The 16,888-nt window shown below is 36.8% G+C and overlaps 7 protein-coding genes across 7 annotated transcripts; 3 read left to right on the top strand and 4 right to left on the bottom strand.

Moving 5' to 3' along the window:
- Positions 1–534: 534 nt before the first annotated feature.
- B0P05DRAFT_556735 (uncharacterized protein) lies at positions 535–2,038 on the bottom strand. Its single transcript, XM_051579951.1, has 8 exons — positions 1,983–2,038; positions 1,851–1,935; positions 1,746–1,786; positions 1,470–1,697; positions 1,178–1,413; positions 1,051–1,132; positions 806–1,007; positions 535–759 (listed from the first exon to the last, which is right to left on the bottom strand). Exons 1-8 carry the CDS (start codon positions 2,007–2,009, stop codon positions 566–568), a joined length of 1,095 nt encoding a protein of 364 aa, XP_051431284.1. The 5' UTR covers positions 2,010–2,038; the 3' UTR covers positions 535–565.
- A 63-nt stretch (positions 2,039–2,101) lies between these two features.
- B0P05DRAFT_556727 (26S proteasome subunit RPN7-domain-containing protein) lies at positions 2,102–3,577 on the bottom strand. Its single transcript, XM_051579950.1, has 5 exons — positions 3,484–3,577; positions 3,150–3,442; positions 2,971–3,105; positions 2,288–2,929; positions 2,102–2,243 (listed from the first exon to the last, which is right to left on the bottom strand). Exons 1-5 carry the CDS (start codon positions 3,548–3,550, stop codon positions 2,106–2,108), a joined length of 1,275 nt encoding a protein of 424 aa, XP_051431283.1. The 5' UTR covers positions 3,551–3,577; the 3' UTR covers positions 2,102–2,105.
- Positions 3,578–4,531: 954 nt separating this feature from the next.
- B0P05DRAFT_516300 (uncharacterized protein) lies at positions 4,532–6,559 on the top strand (the record flags this gene model as incomplete). The annotated part of the gene is made up of 6 exons (XM_051575700.1): positions 4,532–5,135; positions 5,187–5,402; positions 5,452–5,634; positions 5,682–6,132; positions 6,177–6,343; positions 6,413–6,559. The coding sequence occupies exons 1-6, from the start codon at positions 4,767–4,769 to the stop codon at positions 6,557–6,559; spliced, it is 1,533 nt and encodes a 510-aa protein (XP_051431282.1). The 5' UTR covers positions 4,532–4,766.
- Position 6,560: 1 nt separating this feature from the next.
- On the bottom strand, positions 6,561–10,598 carry B0P05DRAFT_556720 (putative SPF1-P-type ATPase). The gene is made up of 6 exons (XM_051579949.1): positions 10,449–10,598; positions 10,135–10,399; positions 10,001–10,090; positions 7,109–9,951; positions 6,951–7,059; positions 6,561–6,903 (listed from the first exon to the last, which is right to left on the bottom strand). Coding segments are annotated over exons 1-6 (3,573 nt in total). The 5' UTR covers positions 10,451–10,598; the 3' UTR covers positions 6,561–6,639.
- A 763-nt stretch (positions 10,599–11,361) lies between these two features.
- Positions 11,362–13,318, bottom strand: B0P05DRAFT_556719 (uncharacterized protein). Its single transcript, XM_051579948.1, has one exon. The coding sequence runs from the start codon at positions 12,947–12,949 to the stop codon at positions 11,399–11,401; it is 1,551 nt and encodes a 516-aa protein (XP_051431280.1). The 5' UTR covers positions 12,950–13,318; the 3' UTR covers positions 11,362–11,398.
- On the top strand, positions 13,263–14,447 carry B0P05DRAFT_556710 (uncharacterized protein). Its single transcript, XM_051579947.1, has 6 exons — positions 13,263–13,474; positions 13,519–13,710; positions 13,763–13,867; positions 13,912–14,018; positions 14,069–14,261; positions 14,375–14,447. The coding sequence occupies exons 1-6, from the start codon at positions 13,283–13,285 to the stop codon at positions 14,402–14,404; spliced, it is 819 nt and encodes a 272-aa protein (XP_051431279.1). The 5' UTR covers positions 13,263–13,282; the 3' UTR covers positions 14,405–14,447.
- Positions 14,448–14,514: 67 nt separating this feature from the next.
- On the top strand, positions 14,515–16,071 carry B0P05DRAFT_477342 (triose-phosphate transporter family-domain-containing protein; the record flags this gene model as incomplete). Its single annotated transcript, XM_051574961.1, has 5 exons — positions 14,515–14,718; positions 14,758–14,936; positions 14,993–15,277; positions 15,321–15,546; positions 15,592–16,071. The coding sequence occupies 5 exons, from the start codon at positions 14,515–14,517 to the stop codon at positions 16,069–16,071; spliced, it is 1,374 nt and encodes a 457-aa protein (XP_051431278.1).
- Positions 16,072–16,888: the final 817 nt, after the last annotated feature.

The raw sequence follows: 16,888 nt of genomic DNA, 5'->3' as shown, positions 1-16,888 counted from the left end.
AGTGGAGTTTTTTGAAATTGATAAAATCTTCTATACCTGGTAGAGATTGTTGGTGAGCAATAAAACTCTTTGATCTCTACTATACACTTTGCAAATACGATAGAAAAAAATCCAGCATCCCAGTTGAATGAAATTTATAAATATTCTTTCTTCATTTTATTAGAAACTTAAATTCTACAAATTAAGCAGTATGTAGTGTCAATTTTTACCTTTTTTTTGTGATTTCTCAATGGACAATAAAATATAGTAAAGATAAATAATAATTGCAATATGAGATAGAAATTTATATTTGACAGAGAGAATGAAGGTCAATGTAATCAGTCTCTCCAGATAAGGAAGTCAGAAGTTTACTGCCGTTTTTCGAGAGGTACACCGACTGCCCAGTAAATAGGCAAAGTGGCATATTCGTGTGCAATTTAGCAGTGCCTTATGCCATATGGCAAAGTATCTGCCAAATAATGCTAGTTAATTAGGCTCATATCTCTTTATAACTAGCTTATAGAGACCATTCATACAGAAACATATCATTCAGAATTTGCTTTTTTTTTTAACTGAATAATTTATTTCAAAGTATAGAAGGCAAATCATGTGTGTTTTCTTCAGCCATTGACGTTGAACTCGTAGGAACTGCTCTTCTTTTTTTGGCGTTTTCTTTTAACATTTCCCATCTTTCCTTATATCGATTCATAAGCACTTTTTGTTTCTCATTTTGAATTCGTAACTGTTTGTTTTCTTCTTCTAGTTTTTTAAGGCGTGATACTATGCAAACAGGTTAACACATTGTCAGTATCTGTGCGATACAGACCTAATTCAGGTGAAGAAGGAGCAGTATTTGTGCTCTGCATGGCTGAATAGCGACTACTACTACTACCTCCACCAAGTAAAGCAGCAGCAGATGATCGCATGGCTGATTCATGATAGGATTGCATGATTCTTTTCGCCTGCTTATGAACATCATTTCTAAATTGAAGTACGCTGCTCTTCAGCGTATTATTTTCTTCCGCAAACTAGACCATGTCAATGTTGAACAACAAAACAAGTCTGATTTACCATTTCAAGCATTTTCAATCGCTTTGTCAGCTGTGCGACTTGTTTCTTTAACTTTTCATTTTCTGACTCCTCTTGAGTGGCCCTACAGAAAACATAAGTCATATTTGTCTTGTGTGTGTATCCTTACTCTGCTTCGTCTGTGAATGGTATTTCTTGTTGTTTCAAACTATTTGGATTAGGTACAAGGTAATAAGAGTCAACCATGCTTTTTGTTGTATCCTCTTTTGATATAATGGAAGAAATAGGGTTATCATTTTCGTCTAATGGAGCTGAAGTGAATGCAATGGCAGGATTAAATAGCTGATCCACTAACCCGTCTACTGCTCCTAAAAACTTATTAAAAGGGTCATCCTCTTGATCTTCCTAAGAAGAAAAAAACAACCTTTTAATGAATCAATCAACCAAGGCTATTTGCTTACATTTGATAACAAAGCATAGGATTCACCTATTTCACTTATACGACGCCCTACTGCTTCTTCATTGCCAGACAGTCTTGATATTAAAGATGAGCCTGTCTTTTTGAGTTGTTTGCTTTGTGTTGTCTTTTGATTCTGATCTGTGTTTTTTATCAATCTTTGTGCTTTACGGTTCAACTCGTTTGCCTTTCGAGTGTGATTGGATGACAGTAGTCGCAATGTTCGGGTGGCCTATGCACATGATAAATAAAATCATGGTTATCTTTTTTGATTTCAAACCTCAGCATCAGTAGCATCTTTAAGAGCTATCTCAAATTGCTCTAATATCAACTATGAGCATATTTATTTAAAAACTTTTTTTTTTTTTTTTTTTTTTTTTTTTACCAGCTGCCTTTGAGTGTGCCTCTGCTGCTTTTAACCAGTCTTCTCTTTCTTCGTGATCTTCTGCTGCGTTTGCAAAAGCATGTCCCTACTCTTCACAGTCAGACAAGTCTTGTTTTATGTTTGAATACTTGCAGTATTCACTGGTGCCTCAGAGTTCATAGGTAACTTGATAAAACTAAAAAAAAAAAAAGAGTGAGAAAAAAAAAGAGGCATAAATGCTGGGTTTCTAATTTATTTTGGTTCAAAAAAAGTGTTTTATTTCACAATTAGATTTGCTTTCAACAAGTGAAGTCGCAACAAAAGAGCCTTAGAAGATTTATCAAACTCGTCACCAGCCAAAAGAGATCTTTCTAATGCTTCAGAACGCTTTTCTTGTTTCTTTGTACATAAAATCTATAGGCATAATAAATACAACATCCTCACTTTTCTTTACTTACCTTTTGATGACTATCAATTCTAGCAGAAATCTTTTGTTTTTTACCAATTAAAGTAACTAAATCATTCTCCAATGCATCAAGATCCATGTTAAATGCTGTTGCCATCTTTCGCATGTCAATCATAGAGTAAGGAATACAATACTGAACCATGGCTTTTTCACGTACAAGCTGAACAAGTGCTTGTATATGAGATGCCAAGTAGATATCCAATGCTAATGTCTGCTTGTATTTCTCTAGCAATTCAAAACAAATGGCATATTTTGATTTGTAAAAAGCCTCTAGCAGTTCATAAAGTGAAGGTTCTACTACAAGGAAGTTTTTGAAATTCGTATTGTTCAAGATGTGTGTGTTGAATTGACGTCGGTCGTATGAGACCAATGCACACAGACTACCATAAATAGCCACATCATTAGCAGACATAATATCGCTCACATGAGATGCAGACTCAAATGAGACTTCAGTTAAGGCAGTAGCCACAGCTCGGTAGCGATTGGGGCTGTCACTTCCGCCTAATAAAGAAATGGCTTGACAGCATCTTAGCTTAGATAAAGTATTGACTTTATCAGGCATATTAGGTGTTGCTTCTGCACGGGATATATATGTCTGGACTACATGGGAGTAGTTTCGATCATCCAAATAGACCTGTACAGGTTCAGCCATTGCTTCTGAGAAGTTCTGCTTACCTTGATGGTATTAAAGCACATATCAATCACATTCTGGCTTGTTGAGCAATAGTCTCTTGTTCTCACATAGTTCTTCATGGCAGTGGGAAGGTCACCTTTTTTATAATACTGATCTCCTATACGTGTATGACACAACTAGATAATCTTCAATCATACTTGTGTATATATCATAGACCTACTCGGATCTCATCTTTAGCAAGATTGCTTTTCGCTGTCTTTAGATCGTGTTCGAGTGCTTCAATCGTTGATTTACTCTTTTGCTGAGCTTCATTAATCCAATCTTGATCTATAGGAACACTAGGTTGTCCTTGACTTGATAATTCTGAATTAAGGCATTCGAGTGCAAGTTTATATTTAGCTGTGTTGAATGTGTTGGCCTTGATGTCTTGAATAGCACTTTTATAGGCTTCAATAGCAAGAGGTGCATGAGAGTGTTTGGCAATAAACAGACTTCTAGCAATACGCGTGTAACCTATAGAACTAAGTAAAGTAGACAATATAAAAGGAGACTACCCTCGTAGTTACTAATGTAACTCTCAAAATCAAATGTGGAAAGGTCTTCTACGCGTGAATCACTCATGATTGTTAAAAAAAAAGAAAAGATACACAGTGATCTGAAATAAAAAATCAGCCTGTTCAAACTCAACAACAAAGATATTCTAATCCAAGAGCCAAGATGATACTTAAACGCACTCAGTTTTTTGTGGATGATGTGTTTGCTTTAAGACAGTATAGGCAGAAAGAAATCAGTGCTTGTTAGCTTAGTAATAGTAGTAGTAGTAGTAGTAGTAATAGTAGTAGTAGTAGTAGTAGTAGTAGTAGTAGTAGTAGTAGTAGTAGTAAGAATGTAATGAGTTGAAGCAATTATACAATTGGCAAGGTTATTCAACTACTTTTTCGTATCTGTCTCAATATTCTACATAGACTGGTTCATATCTGTTATGGCCTAATGTAGGCAGCAACATGCATCTCATGCTCTGCTTGATTTCTACAATTTAATTTTTGTTCATTTAATATTTTACAATAAAGTGTATAAATCCTGTACAAATGCGCCATTTTTTCTTGGCTTTTGATGAAATCAACATGAAGTATGTCAGAAAAAGACAAGAAAGGGGGGTGTAGCTTGAAAAGGAAAGCACACTTGGTGCATTGACTCATGATATGATCACTACTAAAAAAAAAAAAAAAAAAAAAAAAAAAAAAGAAGTAGTCCTGGTATACGAAAATTGGCTCTTTTTTGAATACTATTTTTGATCTGTTAAGAGTAGTTACAGCATGAAAAGAAGGTAAGTCATAGATAAGATGGTAACAAGAGTCCGAATTATGAAACGTTTATTCCAGGATCGCACAAAAGCCAGCATCAAGAATAAGCCTATATCGATTTCTAAATGAACTTATAGAACTCTTTTTCAATAAAGCTGCTATCTTTTGACTTCCTTAAGTCTAGTTTTGTCAAGGAATTGTATTTTTAATGCAATACAGCCGGGACGCTATGAGAAAGATGATCCTAATAAATTTCCTTTATTTATTTTTTTTCCAAAGAGAGAAAGAGAGGATTGTCCACTTTAGATTTGAAGTATGTGTCCCCATTGAGGCTAATAAAGGTGTTATGCGCTGGTTGAGTTCATACTGTACGACGAGATCCAGGTACGATTTGATGTTTAATTTACGCTTGCATTGGTCCAATTTTTTTCCGACCTTCAGTCCGCTTCGACTAGACTGTCTATATTTTTTTCTTTTTCATTTTTTTCATTTTTATATTAATGTCAACTGTCTACTCTTTCTAATCTAAAAAGATGGAGGAACAAGCTTTCCATACAAAAGCATTGTCAACCCCAGTGCAAGACTATATTCTTCAAATGGATCCCGTTGACACCACTGCTTCTACTCCCTCACCTGTTCAAGCCAAAAGAAACGATGATATGGAAGTCTGTTATCCTTATCATCATACAGACCACCATTCAACTATCGAGATAGATATACTAAAATCATACCTTAAGCCTGATATCTCGACAACAACAAAAGAAGAATTAGAACAAGAACAAGAAGAAGACGGGGAAGAAATAGACCATCAATTAACAGCTCGACTAGATGATTTACTTGAATTTAGCAATGAAAAACCTTCTCCTCACCGAAGATACAGTATGTATGGGGACAATATTCGGGTAAATAAACAAAAATATAAAATGAAAAACGTGCTTATATCTCGAATATAGGATCCATCTCAAGTCAATAAAAATATTGATCGCTACACTTTCTATTCCGCTGATCTCGGCTCAATCAAAAGTCTTTCTTTTCGACAATTGCTCAATATTGTTTCCCCACAAAAAGGACAAGAAGCCAAGACAGTGGCAGACCTTTTGATAGAGACAACCAGTTGGTGGATTGATATCTTTGCACCTTCAAATGAGGAAATGAGAAATATCAGTAAGGTAACATTTTGATTTGTTGTTCTGTAGCCTTTGGTCTAATCACAACTAGATTTTCCGAATTCACCCTTTGACAACCGAAGACATTCAAGCACAAGAATCTCGAGAGAAATGTGAAATATTCCAGAATTACATGTTTATCAGTTTTAGAAGCTTCAATCATGACTTCCATAGTCCAGACTATCTTGAAGCAGTTAACTTTTATATCATTATTTTTAAAGACGGTGTCTTGACAGTAAGTGATCCGTTTTGCCTTTTTTCTCTAAAAAAAAAGTTTTCTAGTTCCGATTTCAAGATTTGCCTCATCCTCATAACGTACGTCGTCGAATTCATCAATTAAAAGACTTCATTCGTGTTACCCCTGAATGGATCAACTATGCTCTTATTGATAATATCACCGACAGTTTTGCCCCTCTTATTCAGCACACAGAATTAGAAGTAGACTCCATTGACGATCTTGTGCTTGTGCTGAATGGATCAGAACAGAATGATATGTTGAGGCGTATTGGCAGTTGTCGAAAGACAGTCATGCAACTCTTGCGTCTATTAGGTCCTAAAGCAGATGTTGTTCGAAGTCTGATTAAGCGTTATGATGACAAAGTAAAAGAAGCCAATTATAATACAATGCGACTACGGGAATCTCATTCCATGACCAATTTAAACACACTTGATCAAGAACAAGACGAGCTTAAGGTTCACCATGAAGTAACACTTTATCTTGGTGATATTCAAGGTAAAAAAAAAAAGTAAACATTACTATTTATTGATAAACAATAGATCATATCTTGACCATGTTACAGAATGTCAACCACTATGATTTGATTCTCGGTCGTGCCCATCGAAATTACATTGGGCAAATCTCCATTGAACTCTCACAGGCTGGTAATACAACCAACGAAGTCATCAATCGATTGACCTTTTTCGCCACGATTATTGTTCCTTTGGTAAGTCAACTACGGAGCTATTATTCATTTAACTGACGTACCTTTTCTTTTTTTTCTTTTTTTTCTAAGAATTTGGTGGGTGGTTTGTTTGGTATGAACGTCCATGTACCTGGACAAGATGAAGCAGATTTAGTATGGTTTTATTGGATTGTTTTAGGCATGTTAATCTATGTTGTAGCTATGGTTGCTGTTGGCAAAAGAACAGGCTTTCTTTAGATGTAATATTTTAGAATAAAGTAATCATTAGACTAAACAGTCATTTTATTTTCTATATCACAATGAGATATATCTATGACTTAATCTCTTTTGGCAATGGCTTTGGCACGATTATCAGCAAACAATGCTTTGGTCACCTTTTCAATGGCATAAGCAATACCAAAGTCAAGTATCATACAGAGTGTTAATTTGTAGCGGAAAGTACCAGGGAATCTGACAAGCTTAAGTTGATCATTGACTTCAGGCCAAAGTTCAGTAGCACCAGCTAAAGCAACACCACCCACAGACATTAAGCCATAATATAATGCCTTATTGTCTTGAATACGTTCACGGAATGGGTGGCCCTAATATAAAAGTAAGTCATGTGAAAATTCTCTATCTAAAAACTTACTTGATAATTAATGGCAAATGTAGAGACTTGCATGGATAGTTGAATAAGATAAACTGCACTATTAAGCAAACTCGGTTCAAATTCACCTTCCAAATCAACTTCTTTGGGTCTATACCAGTCATTAGCCAAAAAAAAAAAAAAAAATAATTGCAACTTACGGTTCAAGAGACTTGGCAAGTGCATTTATGTACACAAGAGATGCAATATGAATAGCAAATTGACCCAAGACAGACAAGATAATATAAGGATTGAAAATATTGGGTTGGGGACGCTCCTTGGACAATTTCTGTAAGGGTTTGCCTCGAGAGATACAGAGGAAACAAACAGCCATCAACATACCAGAAATAGTGACTTGGAGATCACCAAATTTGATACCATCAAGATACAAAACAGACAAACTATAAGCAGAAATCAAACAATTCAATGCCAAAATCTTGTACATCTGGATAGTGGCAACCAAAGTACAACGACCTTGACGAATAATATTGTTGATAGAAGTCACATTACGAAGTTTGGAAGTGAAAGGTGCAGCAACAGAAGCATCACCAAACTTAATCGTGGGTGGTTCTTCCATATCCATACCTTCCATCATCTTTTGTGTGGCTTCTTCAATCTTCTTTTTCTGTTCTAATTGGCGTCTTTGAGCAGGTGTCAAATTTTGAGCTTGTTGACGATTGACTTGAGCAGCATATTCAGGATAGAGGTGAGCAATAGCGGGAGGAGGAGGGGGAGGAGGTTGATTGAAACGAGCTGAAATACTCTTTTGTTGTTCATACATAGCCTTCATACGTTCAATACGTTGACGCTCAGCAATCTTTTGGAGATCTTCAGGAGTACCGTCCAAAAGGGCAACACCAATATGAGCTTGTTTCAAAGCACCTACATCATTTGTACCATCACCAGCCATAAGTGTAGTGTAGCCAAGGTCCTTCAAACCAGTCAATAAGTATTCCTTTTGAGAAGGAGAGACACGAGCATAGACCCAAGTGTGTTCAAGAATGCTGTTCATATTGTCCTTGCAAAGCATGAATTGAGACATGGCTGAGCCTGTTAAACAGAGATCGTATTTGTCCAAAAGTGCCTTATCCAAAGGTACTTGAGGATCCACCTCAACACGGTAAGATTCATCAATACTATGGAAAACAACCTTGTTGTCTTTACGCATTTCATCGCGGTCAACGATCAAAACATCACGTTCAACAATAGCTACTTCGCGAGCAACAGCACAGGCTGTTAAGGGATTATCACCTGTAATCATGATACAACGATGAGAGGATTCGTTCAGTTCTTTCAAGGCTTCAATCGCATCTTCTTTCAAGGGACAAGTAAACACAATAAAACCAGCAAATGTCAAATCAGATTCAACAGATTCACGAGGCAAATCATTGATTTGATGAGCAGACAAGGCTTGATCCAACACTTTATAGCCAAGAGCCAGGACTCTACTACCCTTACGTGTGAAATGTCTGTAAGTGTCAACGTAGCCTTCAGGAATTTGAGTGTACATAGCCTTGAGTGTCTCAGGGGCACCCTTGACAGCAATGAATGTTTTGGCACTGGAGGAAGGAAGGTTCAAGGTAGAAACAGAAGATTGACGCTTCAAGGCAGAACTAAATTGATAACGACGACGAATCTGCAAGCTTTGACTTTTCTTTTCAAGCTTGGGACACACAGTATCATTGGCACCCAATTCCCATTGAAGAGCCTTGAGTGTTTCTTTTTCCATAGGGTCACCTACAATACCATCTTCCAATTGAACCAGAGCATGAGCACTGGCTAATACCCAGCGTGTCACACCAGGCACTTCAGTAGCCTTAGCAAGTTCAGTCTTGGGACGATTGTCATCAGCAAAAGCAACACCTTCAAATACAAGATCTTCGCCTGTCAATGTACCTGTCTTGTCGAAACAACAGACATCAACACGACCAGCATAAGGGATACGGAAGGGTTCAGTACAATAAATGGCAAATTTAGACAAGGCAACCAAACTACTGTTGACAGCCAAACTCAATTCCATAGGCAATTCGGGAGGAACAACAGAGGTAATAATAAGAATACAATCCAACAAGAGCTTTGATCTCTTTCTATCGTTCTTCACACCTTCAGTCCAGACATAACCAGAGGCAGCAATAGCAAAAATAAGCAAGAAAAGAATAAAAAGTAAGGCTTCGAAATTGTTGGCAGAGACGCGTTCGGTAGAAAAGATCATGGTACGCACAAGCTCGCCTTGAGAAGTACCAAAACCAGTACGAGCAGCAACACAGACACAGCCATCATCAGGGGGTGCTTCTGACTTTGGAGTACTGACCTGAAGAACCTTCGTGCCACCATAAAGCACATTGAGTTTGTCTGCCACATTCATATCAAATTCTTCATTGGGATCCCTAAGTGCAATGGATTCCTTAAGCAAGGGCGTTGATTCACCAGAAAGCATAGCTTCATTGACAATACAAGAACCGTCAGCAATAACCAAATCACAAGGAACACCTTGATCTTCTTTTGTGCGAACAATAGAGACAACATCACCAGGCAATAATTCGTCACTTTGGATTTGAGTCCATTTGTTTTCACGCTTGACAAAGACAGGGTAAGGCTTTTGATTCATACCACGGAATTCGCCAATGGTACGAAGACGCTGGTAGACAACAGTGCATTCAAACACGACCAACATAAACAGCGTGAAAAGAGAATAATACCAGTATTCGTCTAAACACCAAAGGCCTACACAAAAGATTTGGAACACAAAGAAAGGTGCAACAGCATGTTCTTTGAAAAGCTCAGTAAATGTTGGCAGAGGAATCTCAAACTTGTTGAGACCATAAGAATGAGTAAGTGATTCGATTTGCTTCTTCGTAGACAATCCCTTAGTACTTTGATATGATCCAACAGTATGGTTCAAGTCGGAAGGGTAAAGCAATGTTTGAAATTGCTTCTTGTCAAAGTTATAAATGAACTTTTTCTGTTGAAAGACAAACGAGATTTCATCTTCACCATCAATAGACTACCATGGGTGAATATAACTTTTTTTTCTCTCTCTCTGTTTGACTTACCTTGCTGTGTTCAAGTTGAACAAGAGTACCTTTACCTTGATAACGGAAAGGTACAATCTTAATAATAGTTGCTTTTTTAACGTCATTTTCCTAAAAGATGTCATGAACATACACATTGCATTAGGTATGTTTACCTTGACACAAGTAAAAAGAGCCTTCAAGTCAACACTCCACTGACAAACCAAGAAGGTCATGGCATGTAAAGTGATGATACTGCCCAAAGCAACAAAAGTCCATTCTTCAGAACCAAGGTAGGTATCATAGTGAGTGAAATATATATAACAAAAGACGGGATAAAACATGCTAACAAAGGGCCAAATATACAAATGCCATCTTCTAGGCAACGGTCTGTACAAAGCGGCCGAGGCCACTCGTTCAGACTGAACCAGTGTTTGCGTCCTATATAAAAAAAAATAAGTCTTACAAGCACTTTATGAACATGACTTACATGATGCAAAAACAAGTCTAATCTAAAAGAGATGAAAAAAAAACCAATAAAGCCGCGTTCACATTCAAACTGTCTTTTTTCTCTGCGCAGTGGGTGTCTCTATAGATCCAGTTAAAAAGGCGCACGTGTTACTTGGATTGCTGTTCAGTCAATAAATTGAAGGCACGCCTCAGGATACAAAGCAAGATCATTAATTCATTCTTCAAATATACAGTGATCTGAAATAAAAAATCAGCCTGTTCAAACTCAACAACAAAGATATTCTAATTCAAGAGCCAAGATGATACTTAAACGCACTCAGTTCTTTGTGGATGATGTGTTTGCTTTAAGACAGTATAGGCAGAAAGAAATCAGTGCTTGTTAGCTTAGTAATAGTAGTAGTAGTAGTAGTAGTAGTAGTAGTAGTAGTAGTAGTAGTAGTAGTAGTAAGAATGTAATGAGTTGAAGCAATTATGCAATTGACAAGGTTATTCAACTACTTTTTCGTATCTGTCTCAATATTCTACATAGACTGGTTCATATCTGTTATGGCCTAATGTAGGCAGCAACATGCAACTCATGCTCTGCTTGATTTCTACAATTTAATTTTTGTTCATTTAATATTTTTTGCTGTCACTACTATTAGACTTAACTAATCTTCTGTATAGAAGACTTTGACCTCTTTTTCATGCTTTGCGATGGCGCTGATCAAATCAATTCAATTCAGCTCTTTTTTCTCATATAAAAATATCAACAACGGATTAGCAGCCATCCTCAAGCGCTAGCTAGATCAGAATTTTTTTTTTTTTTTTTTTTTTTTTTTTTAGGGAAGTTTGAGTAGGCCTCAAAGATTCTCTTCCAAATGAGAGGGTTTCAAGCTAATTTTTCCATATTATATCAGAAATAAATAATTATTGCAAAGTATATATATATACACACACACACACACACAAAATAGACATTTATTATGATTAAACAGTACCCTTTACTTTACGCTCACGCTCATAGACCCATTGAAGCTCTACAACATCTCTCCATAAGGTACAGTCTCTTCCAAATGTAATATCAACAGCATTTTTAGCTAGTTCAATCCAAGTACGAGTACCATTGGCATATATTCTCTCTAACTTGCGTTCAACACCAATCAATTCCATTTCAACCAGTGCATTCCATGCTGATCTAGCCAACACAAGGGTATGGTATGTCATTTTAGGATGCCAAAGAGGATATATGAATCGATACGCAGTATACAAATACAAGGCACATCGAGAGGTTTCTACCCAACGACCTGCCATAATTCTTTTCTTCATGACTTCTTGAGCTGCAAGAATGGTATTAATAGTAAACGCAGGTACTTGAGGAACATTCATAATAGCCATAATAGCAACAGGTATACGCTGCAATGACTGTGCTCGATCTTTTTTGACAAACAGTTTGTATGTGCTATCTGGTAGTGTGTTTTTTTTGCTGTCAATAGAAGCGTAATAAATATCAGGGGCAGCAATTCTGCTGACAAAGTGAGTAAATTCGGGTAATTGTAACACTTGAATAGGTGACCAACTGTCTTTTTCTCTCGTTTCTGCATGTTGCATCATTTCCAAAACCGACCATGTCTTGATCTGCTCTGATACAAGGTCAATCGCATTTTGCTGAGAAAGGCCTAATAGCTCGCCTTTTTCTAGTGCATGATCAACTGAACAAAGTTCTCCTTCACAGCGTATGCAATGGCATTCAAATGCTTGTCCGAATCGCTCTTTCAAAGATGATGTTCTTGTTGCTTTTGTGCTAATCAGATCCACATAAGAGATGGTGATGGGTTCTCCAGGTGAAATATCTTCTATTGCAATCACATACTGTGTACCTTTTTTATGTATTAATGCTGCATTAGGGCGGCACGAATGAGACACTAATAAGGCTGTCACTGGATAGACACCTACTGCCACTTGGTCTAAATAGTGCTCGGGATCTTGTATAGGAAAGCTGCAGACTTGAATACGACGCCAAAGATCACCCAAGTCCTCATGGGATATCTGACAATCAAAAGGTTTCAAAAACTCTACCACATCCTGTACCGTATGAATAGCTGTGCTACTTGATGTGTGTAACTGATGAAGGGCTTGTATGGCAAAGGGCAAATGAGGCGGAGAATGGGATTGTTGCTTATTCAGACGAGCGTGACTGTGTAGCGTCAGAGCAGTTCTTTCCAGTAACCATCGATCCGCATCTACATTTTTATAGATATCAGTCACTTGTGGTTCACAAAGCACTCGATGGAAATGAAGCCAAGCATTGCGGAAGCATTCATTGCTGCAGAAATAAGCGGATCTGCATCGTGAGCAACATTGAAGTTGTGCTTTTCTTAGACAATAATTACAGCGTTGGTGCCTTTTGGATGGTAATGGAACAGACGAGAGTGGTTGTTCGACTAAAATAGTGGTGCCTGGCTTGATAAGTTCAGAGGCAATAAGACGGTTGTCTTGGATAGTTGCACGGTTGTTTTCTTGAATATAGTAGTCCAACATATGAACAAAGAGAGAGAAGAAAAAGAGAGAGAAAAAGAAGGAAAAGAGAGATGAGCGGAAATAAATGATAAAGAGGAGGGAAATCAATTTTTCGGCTGAAATATTCTGCCAAGCATTATTGTGCGGGAAGAAGAGTATTCCTTCTCTCTTTCTATGTGTGTAGGAAAACTTGTTACAAATATTCAAAGTAAATGTTTATTTTCTCACACTTTGTTTCATGCAAACAAGTTATCACTTGTATTCCAAAGCAAAGTCGCTTTTTTTTAAGTCACACTCATGATAAAAAAAAAACACGAAGCGAGTTTTATTTATTACTTTTTTTTTCTTTTCAATATGTTTAACCAGCAGCAAAAACCCGCTTTCAAGTTTGTTATTCGTAGTAAGATTGATGATCAAACAATAGAAGAAAAGCAAGAACCAGCTTCTATTCACAAGCCAGCAGTCAATGAAATTCTAAAAGAACCAGAAGAACGCAAACGCAAGCGCGCTGAAAAGGATGCACTACCGCCTATTGCTGCCAAAAAGGTAAAATAAGAAGAAATGTATATCAGCCTATTGAGCTTGCCTAGATTCATAGCCAACTCGAAAGATGGAACAGGAAACAAGAAGAACTCAAACAGGAAAGAGAGACAGAGGAAGAGATTGAAAGAGGACGTAATAACTATATTGATATCGTCACCCTGGTTTGCGTCTTATGTCAACGCAAGTTCAAATCCAAGCCTGATTTAGAAAAGCATCAAGCAGTTTCAGAACTTCACAAAGTACGGGATAGAATATGTATAACCATGTCAATAGTGAAATCTGATTTTATAGAAAAATCTGGATGATACTTCAGCAGTGAACAAAGCAAAACTAAAGATAGGTTTTATGAAATCAGAGCAAGATTTGCAAATGAAAATACCAGAACCAATAACAGAGGTAATATGTGGACATGTTTTGTCTAGTTGCTTAACATAGAATAGTATCGCAATCGAGCTGCTGAAAGAAGACAAGCTTATGGTCAGCCTGAAAAACCAATATTGTCTCCACCACCTCCACCACCAAGACAATTGTCTACTCCACATGCAATGTAAGACACACTGACAAGTTGTACAATTGCATTAACATTTCTTTCTGTAGAGAGGCTTTACCAAAGGCCTCTATGAACATACCTATTAGTGAAAACAACAAAGGTGCTCGTATGTTGCTACAAATGGGTTGGAAGAAAGGAGAAGGTCTTGGTAAACATGGCACAGGCATTTTAGATCCTATCAAAGCAGAAAGTTATGCTCAATCAGCTGGTATTGGTTCAACAGACAATCGCCGTAATTTGGTAAGTAATAATACATTGTATTCTGTTTTGAAAAGAAAGAGAGCGATTGTGTGTGTGTGTGCGTGTAATACGAGTTCTAATATGTTGAATTGCATATTTTTGATTGAAAAAAGCCACGTAAGAAACTGCTCGGTGATCGTTAACCCATTTAATATCAAAATAAAAGGAGTTTTAATCAAAATTGGCTTTGTAAAATTGTCTCTATCTCTCTTCCATTTTTTGCTTTTCCCTTTTAAGCTATAATAACTTGGCTATGACAACCCACTTGAAGACACACTATAGTCAAAGCAGAGTGTCTGAAGAAAGCCAGTACTCGTTGCAAGATGACGATCCACTTTCTTTGCCATCTGAAACTCTATTAAACGAGCCTGCAACTAAAGAACGACAAGTACAACAAAGAAAAAGTATCGTGAAAACTTCTGCTATTAATTTATTCTGGATCTTTTCATGGTATATAGTAAGTAAACAAACGATTTGTTTCTATACTAATTTGTAGTTTGCAACCATTCTTTCAGTATATAACAAATGGATGTTTTCAGAGGATCATTATAACTTTCGATACCCTTTATTTGTAACAAGTGTGCATATGATTGTCCAATTCATCTTTTCTGGTACTTCTATATTACTTGTACCTCAATTAAGGCCTACCAAAAGACCTTCAGTATCAGACTACATGTGAGATTTATATAGAAAATAGGGGAGGGCTGACTATTTATGATTTTTTTTTTTAGTTATAAAATTCTGCCTTGTGCATTGGCCACCAGTCTTGATATTGGATTATCAAACCTATCTCTCAAAACAATTACGCTCTCGTTCTATAGTAAGTCTTCTCACGATAAGATAGTTACTGAATCCTTGTTAGCCATGTGTAAATCATCCACGCTTGCTTTTGTGCTTATATTCGCATTTATTTTCAAGCTGGAAAAGCCTAATTGGAAATTAATTTTGATTATTGTTATCATTACAGTAGGTGTTGTATTGATGGTGTCTGACGAAACTGACTTTAATGTGGTTGGGTAAATATCAAATAGACTGTTGTACATACTTAACGTTTTCTAGATTTATCCAAGTCATGACAGCTGCTGCTTGTGGCGGTCTTCGTTGGTCATTGACTGAAGTTTTGTTGCGTAAAGAAAGCATGGGGCTCACAAATCCTTTTGCTTCTATCTTCTTTTTGGCCCCTTCACAAGCCATTATTCTACTCATCATCTCTGCTGGGGTAGAAGGTTATGTTACTATTTTCAAGAGCGCCTTTTTTATTACGTTTGGCGAAGGCATGCACACTGTAAGACCTCATTATCTTTGTTTATATATTCATACTGTTATTTAGATTGGTATTATACTAGCAGGAGGCAGTTTGGCATTTTTTATGATCATGTCAGAATTCTTTTTGATCAAGCGTACCTCTGTTGTGACACTGAGTGTTTGTGGCATCTTTAAAGAAGTAGCTACTATCTTTATTTCTTCTTTAGTTTTTGGTGATGTCTTGACAATTATCAACATTATTGGTTTATGCATTACATTGTTTGGTATTGGATTGTATAATTGGCTTAAATTCAAAGTCATTGCAGCGAAAGCACACAAAGAAACAGCATCTCTCGAGACAGAAGAACAACATAGAGTAGTGGACGGATTACAGGAAGTAGACAGCGACGAGTTTGATGATAATGATATGATTCGGCACAACCATATGTATAGCACAGTAGCTGAAAGCACGCCTATTTTGCTGATTGATGGTGGTTTGACAAACTATAGAGACAGTGAAGATTACAATAGACGCTCTACTGAAGATAGATTTGAAATGATATGAACAAAATAAAAGAAAACTACTTTTCATCAATCATTAGGCAAAAGGACTTTTTCCAGTAAGGATGACACATATTCCTTTTTTTCTCTGCAGCAGACCTTTTTCGATTTGAACGACTGAAAAGACTATCAACGATATCCAATCCAACGGAGAACAATCCAATGAGCAAGTATTTAGTACCTGCTAAAACTCTGAAGGTAAATTTGAAGACACTACTGAAATCAAGTCGACGTTTTCATCCTAGTAAACTCGCTTTCGTTTTGTTGGAAGTATCTAGACATGATCTCACCTCACATTGGTTGGATTGATCTATGTAGGGTCAATCTGACATTCCATTTTCAAGAGCTCTTGGTATCCCTATAGGTCCAGAAAATTTTACGCAGCTACCACACCAGTCATACCATCCAATTCCTTGCTTAAAGATCATATCTTAAGCAAAAAAAGGGCTGTTTTGATAGTGTGGTTGTCGAACAATGGCAGATCAAGGAATGGTATGTTTAAGCTCTGATCTGAACGTTTTTGTTTTAGATATCATATAAAATATGTCAATATTGAGTTATAGTAAAGTATTTTATGCTATTTTGGATCCCAAAAGACATGGAAAAGTGGAAATATGGGCATTTTATAATGCAAATGTGGAGTAAATGAACATAGCACATATTTGGTGGCTCTAGAGGAGATTGAAATGGACGATTCTAGTTCAGTTTCCACCATAGAACATTTTTCTTGAGACCTTCGAACATAGAACAGTGATCTTCTTGGTTTTATTCGATAAATATGTATAAGTAAAAATATATAGGTATAAATATGTGAAAGTAGT

This window comes from Gilbertella persicaria (genome assembly GCF_025201335.1).
Source record: "Gilbertella persicaria strain CBS 190.32 chromosome Unknown B0P05scaffold_46, whole genome shotgun sequence".
Lineage (NCBI taxonomy): Eukaryota > Fungi > Mucoromycota > Mucoromycetes > Mucorales > Choanephoraceae > Gilbertella > Gilbertella persicaria.
The sequence above is the reverse complement of the archived record's forward strand: the minus strand, read 5'-3'. Positions and strand labels throughout refer to the sequence as shown.

Coding starts and splice junctions, on each gene's coding strand:
- B0P05DRAFT_556720 (XM_051579949.1), bottom strand. Junction 7,060..7,108: donor CTTGCCAAGTCTCTTGAACC/GTAAGTTGCAAT, acceptor TGACTGGTATAG/ACCCAAAGAAGTTGATTTGG. Junction 6,904..6,950: donor CATTTGCCATTAATTATCAA/GTAAGTTTTTAG, acceptor CTTTTATATTAG/GGCCACCCATTCCGTGAACG.
- B0P05DRAFT_556735 (XM_051579951.1), bottom strand. CDS start 2,009: ATGAACTCTGAGGCACCAGTGAATACT. Junction 1,936..1,982: donor CTGAGGCACCAGTGAATACT/GCAAGTATTCAA, acceptor TGTGAAGAGTAG/GGACATGCTTTTGCAAACGC. Junction 1,008..1,050: donor GATTGAAAATGCTTGAAATG/GTAAATCAGACT, acceptor GACATGGTCTAG/TTTGCGGAAGAAAATAATAC.
- B0P05DRAFT_556710 (XM_051579947.1), top strand. CDS start 13,283: ATGTTTAACCAGCAGCAAAAACCCGCTTTCAAGTTTGTTATTCGTAGT. Junction 13,475..13,518: donor CGCCTATTGCTGCCAAAAAG/GTAAAATAAGAA, acceptor GAGCTTGCCTAG/ATTCATAGCCAACTCGAAAG. Junction 14,262..14,374: donor CAGACAATCGCCGTAATTTG/GTAAGTAATAAT, acceptor GATTGAAAAAAG/CCACGTAAGAAACTGCTCGG.
- B0P05DRAFT_556719 (XM_051579948.1), bottom strand. CDS start 12,949: ATGTTGGACTACTATATTCAAGAAAACAACCGTGCAACTATCCAAGAC.
- B0P05DRAFT_556727 (XM_051579950.1), bottom strand. CDS start 3,550: ATGAGTGATTCACGCGTAGAAGACCTTTCCACATTTGATTTTGAGAGT. Junction 3,443..3,483: donor TTACATTAGTAACTACGAGG/GTAGTCTCCTTT, acceptor TTAGTTCTATAG/GTTACACGCGTATTGCTAGA. Junction 2,930..2,970: donor TGTGCTTTAATACCATCAAG/GTAAGCAGAACT, acceptor GAACCTGTACAG/GTCTATTTGGATGATCGAAA.